This window comes from Dipodomys spectabilis, unplaced genomic scaffold (genome assembly GCF_019054845.1).
Source record: "Dipodomys spectabilis isolate Male_0828 unplaced genomic scaffold, ASM1905484v1 ptg000089l, whole genome shotgun sequence".
NCBI lineage: Eukaryota > Metazoa > Chordata > Mammalia > Rodentia > Heteromyidae > Dipodomys > Dipodomys spectabilis.
In genome coordinates this window covers 17,646,911-17,656,813 of record NW_024870766.1, presented here as the reverse complement: position 1 = coordinate 17,656,813, position 9,903 = coordinate 17,646,911, and the positions used below count along the sequence as shown (strand labels likewise).

General features: G+C 45.7%; 1 protein-coding gene across 1 annotated transcript in view; it reads right to left on the bottom strand.

Annotated features, from left to right (window-relative positions):
- Window positions 1–379: 379 nt before the first annotated feature.
- Cdhr3 (cadherin related family member 3) overlaps window positions 380–9,903 on the bottom strand; it is a 60,794-nt gene continuing 51,270 nt past the window's right edge. The window contains exons 15-20 of the mRNA XM_042684531.1: window positions 9,428–9,678; window positions 7,023–7,204; window positions 4,861–4,874; window positions 4,131–4,162; window positions 2,124–2,172; window positions 380–606 (exon numbers count right to left, since the gene is read on the bottom strand). Of these exons, the coding sequence (XP_042540465.1) occupies window positions 380–606; window positions 2,124–2,172; window positions 4,131–4,162; window positions 4,861–4,874; window positions 7,023–7,204; window positions 9,428–9,678 (755 nt within the window). The remainder of the gene's footprint in view (window positions 607–2,123; window positions 2,173–4,130; window positions 4,163–4,860; window positions 4,875–7,022; window positions 7,205–9,427; window positions 9,679–9,903) is intronic.

Sequence of the window (9,903 nt, the reverse complement as noted above, 5' to 3'; positions counted from 1 at the left end):
CTTGAACACCTTAGATCTATTTGCTTTATCACTTCAGTAACACATGGAATAAAAGAAGGTGTGTAGTGTGTCTTTTTCTTCCCAGCTGGACAACTCATAATTTGCTCATCCATTTTTTTAACCCCATGCTTTGAAAAAGATTTGAGGTGACTCACAGAGGTGTGTGGTGTTGAGTTTATTTATAAGGGAAATCTGAGAGAGGTTCAAATACGAATGGGAATATTGGTTGAACCCAGATGTGAAAGTAAATCCTTGATAGTGGTTATAAGGTGGACACAAGCCCTTCCCTGCCTGCATGGTGGCCTTGTTCCTTTGTGAGGCTTGGGGTTTGTCCTGCTTACAAGGGCTGAGTTTCTTTGGGGTGCCCAGCTTTCTATCTTCACTTCAGAAAGCTGGTCCAGTATCCTCTCTCTGTGCTTTGCCCTCTGCCTATCTCCTTCATCGTGGGTTCTCCTTGTAGGCCAGGCCCTTCCCCCGCAGTAGTTCTCTGTGAGCCGGTGGCCGTTTTCCAGGGGCTAGGCTCTGTCCAGTTTGGCATTTGGGTAAGCGCATCTCTCCATTTTCTGGCTCCAGTCTTGGAGTTGAATTCATATATTCCCCCAGTCACTAGAAGAGGATGGTGGAAGGAATACAACAATCATCTAAATCAAAGAATTCAAACAAGTCTGCCTTGCTTCACCTCCTCCCCCACCCCCACCCCTCTCTGTTCTGACGGCCAGGGAAGGCCACAGTGTTCTGGAAGGCAGTGTGGGTCTCTTATGTGCAGCAGAATCTTTTCCCCAGCCTGCCTGTCCCAAGCTGTGCAGCCCAGGCCACGGAGGCAGCACCTGGCACACATCTATGACGACAAAAATTAAGGGGTGGAGCCAGGGGTTGCTTAAGGGTATCTCACATATGAGATGAGTTCAGGATGAAAATCTTGATCTCCTGTGGCCATTGCCTGGATTATTTGATCTTTACTAGGGGTACCCATTCGGTTCTGATTTCTCTTGTTTTAAAAAAGATCCTCGAATCCCTGCTATAAGAAGGAATTCACAAGTAATGAGGGAAAGCCTTTGATTTTTATTTATGTTAGTTTGGCAGAGATTTGCCCACACAGACACACAGATCTGGCCTGGCTGGAGAGGAGGGGAGGGAAGCCTTTTTATTGTGTCAGAGCCAGCAGACATTAATTGTTGTGTTTGTTCACATTAAACCAGTTGGCTCATGTCTTCCTTTTTTTTTTTTTCTTCTCTCAAACACACAAAAACCCACCAAGGTCTTCCCTGGTTTTTGCTTTGGGAGTCAGGGTTTGAGGGCCAAGGCCCAGGCTCCTGCCTCTTCCAGAAGGAATGAGGCGGCCTCTCGGCTCAGGATCCCACCAGCACTTATGCTAATGTGGGCGCATTATGGTAACAAGTACCTAATAATAGAGGGAAATTTAATTCCAACAGCAGCAGCTTCTCACTGGAGAGGAGCCATCCTCCGTCTCCGACCAGAGCCGTTTGCTTATGAGGGTGGCAGGGAGCCAGCACACTTGCCTCTGAATTTGGTTTCCTTCCCTTTATTCGTGTCTATAATTGAGCCTTTGTAAGCAGAGGGATGTGTGTGAAGGAGCTCAATTTGGAGCTGATTTCAGGGGGGTAATGAGAACTCTGGAGGCCAACTTTACCTTATGTTCACCGTGCTGACCAAGAAGAAATTCTTGGCCCTGACCTAAGAAAAAATAGCAGCCAAACTTGCCATTGCTCCTACTCCTGATAGGATGGCCCTAGAAGCATTACTTGGGAAGGGGGGGGGGGGGGGTAATCGCAGGAAGTACAAGGATCAGTTAAAAAATATATATGGTTCTCAAATTCACCACTTCCCAGTTTGTAAATGGACCAGAAGGCAAGAAGGAAATAAGGTCCTTAGGAAAGGCTGCAGGTGGAAGGCTTGGAAGGCACCACCCAAGAGCTTAGCCTGCACATCGGCATGCTGGCTGTGCCCAGAGCTCATCTCAAGTTGTATTTTAGCCTCAGAAGGGACAGCCCTGTACCACAGGCAACATGGTCAAATGCAACAACAGAGTGAAAAGCAGGAGCCTGGACTGTGCCTTGCTGGGTCTGAAAAGTATTCTGTGGGTGCTACTGCCCTGGCCTTACCTGGGTCTACGGCTTCTCCATCGAAGACAGTGCTTGTCTTGACCATCTCCTAAGGAGAAGAGAGACCCTTTCAAACACAATGCTGCAGTAGCCCCACTCCAGGCCAGACTCCCCATTCCCACAGCCTGAGATCCTTCCTGAAGCTTCTCAACAGGATTTGTTCAATGCCAGGTGCCAGGGCGGGGTAGAGGGGGATGGGGGGGTGCACCAAGGTGAACGGGGTGGAGAGTGATTGTCTGCACAATGCGTTCCTCTGACACATAGGGCTACTGTGTGGAGTCATGAAGCTGTGACAGGAGATAGTGGGTACTGTGAGATACAGGTAAGACAATGAACCCAGACTAGGGGTTAAGAAAGCCCCCTCCCACCCCACCCCCACTTCACCCTGAGTAATTGACCCCTAAGCAATGGCCTGCCCTGCCTTGGTAAGGTCACTGGCAGGCAGACTTGTAAAGCAGACCCCGGAGCTCCCATACCAGCTCTGGCATTCCTACCACTGCCTGCCCTCGCCTAATCCATGCAGTACCACCTCTAGGCTCTGGGCTCCCCTCCAGGTCCTGACCTCTATGGGGTATTCTGTCCTGGGCCCCATGGACACCCCCTTCCCTCACATTATTCCCTTTAAAGCCCCGAGATCAGGGATTTTTATTATTTTCATTTTTAGTAGTTCTGGGGTTTGAACTCAGGATTTTGTATTTGCAGTCTACCAGTGGAGCCCCCTTCTTAATGCTTGTTATTGTTCGGATAGGGTCTCGCTTTTTTCTGGAGGAGTGGTACCTGGGGCTGGGCTTATACCACCATCCTCTCTGTACTTGTGCCTTCTGTATAGCAGCAATTACAGCCTGCACTACCAAGCTTGTTGCATTGATGAGAAGGGGTCATGCTAACTACTCACCCTGTGGAGAGCTGGTCTCAAACCTTAATCTTCCTCATCTTTACCTCCCAAGTTAGCTGGGATGGCAGATGGGAGCCACTGTACCCAGCTGATGCCAAGGTCCTTAGCGGGTGACTGAGAAGGGCGTGTGGAGTTTAACCGGGGTCATCTAAGCAGTAACACCTTTTGCAGTCACCAGGGTTTTATTTATTTAATAGATCAATATTGCATGTTCCAAGGCTATCTCTGAGTGTCATACCCAAGAGGACTTCTCTTAGAATGAATCTCTGAGGACTGAAGATTGCTTCTTCCAAACAGAACATAGAGGAAGCTCTAAGGTGACCAGCTTAAAGGAGGAACTCAGTGCCTGGCATCAATGTCTTTACTGCACATAGTTACTGAGTATGTCCTGGAGTAGAGCAAAGTTCTGTTATGGGGAGCAGGGAAGAACTGGGGGTATGAGGGAGTCACTTCCCAGTGAGTTCATCAGGCTTGGTAAAAGAAAGAAAAGAAGGTGAGGTGGAGCCAGAACTCTCCAGCTATCTTCTGAGCTTTGCATCTGGTGCCACACCTCATTTCCCAAACATTTCCCCACCTGTTGCCTCAGGGCAGCTGCCTTTCCTCCTCAATTCACACACACACGCATGTGCACACACACACACACACACACACACACACACACACACACAAGGAATCAAAATCTCCCAGAGGTCCAGCAATCCCCAAGGTCATTTCGGCTAAGCCATAGAGCCAAGCTCAGCCCCAAGCAGAGCTCTTTCTCTATGGCTTCTCTGCAAGGTTGTGGAAGAGTAAAGAAAGATTAAATCCCATTGAGAGCTGAAGCGCCGGTTCTGGTGGATAAACTCTACTCCCCCAATACACTCTGCTGGAGAGCTGGTGCAGATAATCAACACCACTACTCAATATTTATGAAACCTGGTGCTTCTGCAAATACAGTCACAGACATGTTCAGTGGAGGGAAGGAATTCTATCAGGAGCTCATCGCATGGTAGGCTGGGCCCTAGGCCAAGTGCACGCACCTCCCTGAATAATAAACAGGCCCCTGAGACTTGAGGGGGGACGGGAGTGCCCCCGCAGCCCCAGCCAGGTTACTACAGTTCCCACACACTCACCACCACCATCTCATTCCTCGTGTTCTTCATTTCTGCGGGGAAGAAAACAGGCAGAAGTGAACAGGCAGCTGCTTGGGCACTAAATGATCCTGAAAATTCTACCTCCACTGTGGCATTTCCCCCAAACAGGCTGTGAACTCACTCTTACAGAAAAAGCAAAGAATTTTTCTATCTGTCTACATGGCAAGTGACAGCTTTCCATTTTCTCACAAGAAAATCACACATACACTAGGCATCAGTGGTTTACGCCTGTAATCCTAGCTATTCAGGAGGCTGAGATTGAGAGGATCACATCTCGAAGCCAGTTGGACAAAAAGTCTTCAAGACTCTATCTCCAAAATAACCAGCAAAAAGTCAGGCTGGAGGTATGATTCAAGTTGTAGAATGTAAGCTGAACAAGCCCAAGATACTGAGTTCAAACTTCAGTAGTCAAATAAAAGGAAAAAGACCCCAAACATACATAAGCTGACTAAGCTGAGCTGATTGGAGCTGACTCTGGTAGAAAGCAGGCAGGACCTAGGGGAGTGGGCAGAAGGTACCAAACCCATCATGTACCCAGCCCTTCCATGCAACCTCTGCCCCCTGCTTTACCCTAACCACAGTGATGCATTTAAGCACTCACCAAGACATGCTTGTGCCCTGATTGGTTCTGAATTAGAGCCGTTTATACTCAGTACAACACAGCAATAAAAACCCAACAAACAACCATGAGAAAAGGCACTGTACATACCTTCTTTCTTTGCCCTATAGACAGAGGGAAAAGGAGACACATGAATTAATTAATCTGAAAGTATTCTGTATAGGAGCATACATCATAACATGAGATCCTTTGGGTAACTTTGTCCCTTGGGATTTTGAGGCTGGCTTGAAAGGGCCAGGGAGCGGTTTGGTTAACACCCCTGCAGCTCTGTTACTGGACTGGGAGGTGCTGGGAAGTTGACACATTTGAAACTATTGCTTTACAGAAATCCAGGGATGATGGTGTCTCTGGTGAGGGCATGATGGGCATGACTAGCTCAGTCATGCCTGGTGATTCTCACCCCCATTTGTCTCCCCAGTAAAATAGACTAAAGGGCTCTACTCATGGCAGAGCAGTTTCAAGGGTTGGCAGTTCAATTTGGTTTCCTGTACCATGACGAACTGGACTTAAACCCTTCGTGTGATAACCTTCATTTCTAATATTCTATGACTATAATTTGATCTCTTACTTTAAAAAATTTGATTATTTACCTTAATGTTATTATAAAGGTGATGTACAGAGGGATTTATTGTTTTATTTTATTTTTTTTGTTGGTTGTGGGGCTTGAACTCAGGTCCTGGGTATTGTCCCTGAGCTCTTCCGCTCAAGGCTAGTGCTCTACCACTTTAAGCCACAGCTCTACTTACAGTTTTCTGGTGGATAATTGGAAGACAGAGTCTCATGGATTTTTCCTGCCTGGGCTGGCTTTGAACCACAATGCTCAGACCTCAGCCTCCTGAGTTAATAGGATTCCAGGCATGAGCCACTAGCTCTCAGCCAGAAGGATTATAATTACATGAGTATATTTCCTTTTGTACATTGTCTTCCCTTCCTTTACTCTTTCCCAGTCCCCGCTCCTTCACTTTTTGACAAATATTGGCTATATAACTAACTTACCAGCTTTCAGAGAGGCCAGGTCTGAGACTGAATTTCTAGCTATTTTTCCTAAGTTGCCCATGCTGAAAACAATTTAAAATAGAAACAACCAGGTTCAAGGTGCCTATTTAACATTCAGCCATAAGTTGCACTTGAGTCATGAGTCATGCACATGTGTCTATCAGATTGTTCTATGTCCTCCAAGATCTTCTACCCAAATCCCATTGCAGGGCACAGCCACCCTTTCCATCCTTACAAGATTATGCCTCTCTCCTTCATGATCAGATTTTCAGAAGTCAATTTGTGAGCAGAGTCCAAACAAAATGTCTTTTATAATTTCAGCAAATGCTCACTGTTTTCTTACCTTGAAGTCAAGGTTGCCATTGGCAACAAACCTCTTCAATAAATATGGCAAACTGCAATGCACATTCTTCTGCTAATGAAGTCTTTCATCCATAGATTTAAAATGACTAGTTAACAACTAGTCTTCAAATACCTTTAAAACATGCATGAATTTATCACTCTTTTTTTTGCCATTGGGGAATCTTGGAATTCATAGGTGTCCGCAACCCAAGTTACCTGGGCATAGAATTAAACTTGAAATCTTGAATTTTAATCTCACTAGATCTTAGCTATGAAAAATAATGCAGCAGAAACTTAAAATATCAGGAATAGTGCCAAGTGCTTTTACTTTCCTTTTGTATGTTGACTTGTTAAATTGATTAGTCTTACAAATGAGGAAATTGAAGTTTACAGAGATTCTCACTTGCCCCAAACCAAAGAAACTAACAGAGCCGAGAACTGAACACATGTCTAATTCTAAAACTCAAGCTTAGCTCATCATTCTATGTCTGCAAGAGCTGCTGAGGACTCTGAAACTCTGGGAGAATTTGGCGACAATTCATATTGTGGTCATGGTCTGCCACTACCTTGCTTTAGCCAGGCAAGGACACCAGGTAGGCTTTCACCATAAGAATCATATACATGTGCAGATGAGAGCAGGATAGAGAGAAAGTTGGCCTGGGTTTACCCTGCTTCCCTGCCAATAGACATACAAAAGCCCAACGGAGTCACTGACACCAAAATCTTAATTCCCTTTATGCTTCTTTTATGCTACCCTTTCCTGTCAGTATTCTAAAATAAGTCTTTATCCAGGGCAAGGTCCTGGGACCAAGGGCAGCTGGCATTGCTCCCTTCCATTTCTTTCTTCCTATATTCCAGGCACACTGCTCTGCCCAGAAATCCTGGGGCAGGGGCCCAGCCCACCAGCAACTTACAGAGATTTCTTGTCCTTCCCAGCTTTGCAGGGGCAGTATCTGTAGATGGCTTTGGTCAACAAGATGATCAGAGTCACCAGGAGACCCAGAAGCAATATGGAGCCCACAGTGATGACAAAAGGCACATACCACGCGGATGGAGAGTAGATGTTTTCCCTGAGGATCTGGTAGGTGATCCTGGGCTTGAATGGCAGAGACAGGGAGGGGAGTTGGACACACCATACTCTCTTGGGTCTAGTGTTTATTTCCACTACTCTTGCACTGTGAATTGGACATCTATGTGCTGCAGTTCTTCCTGCTTCCATCTATCCCCTTAGTGATAGACTTTACAAATATCCATTAGGTCCAGATGAAAAGCAACTTCTGGCCTGATTTCATTCACTGCCTCTCTTCCTCTTTCCCAAAGCTAAAACATCCACTGGTTGTTTTTCTCCCATAACACAGCATAATCCAGGGACTAATATAGCCATTGTCTCTCACTGAGAAGACACGAACCATGAAAGTTGTTTTTTTTAACACCTTGTAGGCTTTTCAGTATTCATTCTGTACAGCTGCCACTGCCAGATGAGTGGGCTGCGATCACACCGAGACCTCAGGTTCAACATCTGCTTCCTTGAGCGGGAGACGATAGCAAACAAGTTATAGAGATTTCAGAATTGGAGATGTCACAATTGGGCCATGAGTACAACCAAGGAAGGTGGTAATTTTTTACTCAGGGTGGTGGAGTGGAGACTTCTAGCTCCTCCCACATTGGAAGTCCTTAGGGCTTGTTTCAAATATGAAATGTCTCCCGTGGGCTCATATGCTGAACTACTTAGTCCCCAGCTGGCAGTCCTAGTTCAGGGGGGTTTGGAAACCTTAGGAAGTGGAGCTTAACTAACTACAGGAAGTAGATGACTAGGGCATGCTTTTAATGGTTATACTTGGCTCCCAGTCCTTCTGGCCCTCTACTTCCTGTTCATCATGAGGTGAACAACCTCCCTCTGTTACAAAGTCCTACTGCCATGATGTTCTGCCTAAGCATGCAAAACCAGGGAACACGGACTGAACCCTCTAAATCTACAAGTCAAAATAAATTCTTCCTCTTTTTAGCTTGTCGTGTCAGGTGTTTTAGTCACAGCTATATGAAAGGCACACAGGTTGTCACATGTCTCTACTCATTGGATTCAAACACAGGAGAGAGAAGTATTACCTAGCTTTTGGCAAGACACTGAGAGGCAGAAGAAGTTTATCCTCCACAGGTAATTTTCCAAGGTTCTGATTACTTTCATATGGCATGCTACCAGTATGTAGTTCTTAACAAGGAGGAGGAAATGGGACAAAGGGAAAGGGACTAGTTCCTTGGGGGGGGGACAGGGGAGATAATCCTGTTGGCATATCTTTCTCTCTGCACCCTGATTCTGTTATGCCACCTGCTTAGATGTGTCCTACCATTGATCATCATCAGTAATCATTTATTTCACTAGTATACTTGTTCATAATTGTCCTCTTCTTCTATGTCAGTGGCTCTCAAACTTTAGTAATATCAGAAATCCTGAGAATTTAAGTTGCTTGTTTGGGGATTCCAGGTTCCAACATCCTGCCCAGGAAGTCATGGTGATTTAGGAAAATGTCCCCAGTCTTTTTACTTTTTCAAACTTTGCTTTTCAGATAAGGAAGGTCTCTCACTTTTGCCTGGGTTTGCTCTCACTTTGATCTTCTGATCCCTACCTCCCAGAGGAGCTGGAACCACCATACCTAGCTCATTTTTGAGATAGGATCTTGCTAACGTTTGCTTAGGTTTTGATCCTCCTATCTCTACCTCCAGAGTAGCTGGAATTACAGAAAAATACCTTCATTTTCCAGTGTGTGTCCAGGGAATGCTGATGTTGCTGGTCTAGCAACTAAACTTGGAGAACACTCTGACCTATATCATAAGTTCTGTGAGGGCAGAGACCATTTTTTTGGTTTATTCACCGAAGTAATTGACACTTGCAAACATCATATCACTATAGGTAGATTGGAGGGAGATTTGGGGTACACATAGTGACTTTTGGGAAGAGGTGGGACAGAGCAGCTAGCTAGCTGCCTGGCTTTGTTGACATTGGCTCTTATAGACAGAGAAGGGGCTGTGCATGTAGCATCAGCACCAGGCCCGTGAAAATTTGCTCCCATGTCACAAGTACCAGGGGCAGTTGAAGGTCTCTGCACAAATACACATCCTTCTTTACAAGAAAAAGAAGTTAATAATTCTAGAAGGCCAAGGTCTTGCTCAGATCTCCATCTACCACCCAATTTAGCCACTCAAATTCAGCTAAATGCCTCAACTCTTTTCAGTTCTTCCCCCACTTTTCCTGGGCTAAGAGCGCCATTGATAGAAATCCCAAGGGCATGTGGCTAGGGACTCCAGGTCTCCAATCCCTTACCCTGGGAGTTGTGGTGACAATTGTGCTTGGATGGGGAATGACTTTAATGCTCAAAGTCACTGTCCCTGTTTCAACAAGAGCCTCTGCTTTCCTCCTGCCAGGCAGCAAGTTGTCATCAGTTATGTAGACAAGTAGTTTGTAGTCCCAAATCTTATCAAGACCACCAGCATAGTCAAAACGAGATGCGAGCAGCAGGTGTGTGACATTGGAGCCAGCATTGGGAGACAAGGTGAAATGATTGTTGACATTGCCTGAATGAGATTAGATACAAGGGTGTTAGCAGGTGGAAGAAAAGAGAGCTCACAATAAAAGCTTAAGATCATACCTGTAATCCTAGCTACCATGAGGCTGAGATCTGAGGACTATGGTTTTCAAATTCAGCCCAGGCAAAAAAGTCCATGAGTCTCTTACCTTCAATTAACCACCCAAAATCCGGAAGTAGAGATGTCACTCAAGTGATAGACTGTCAGCCCTTA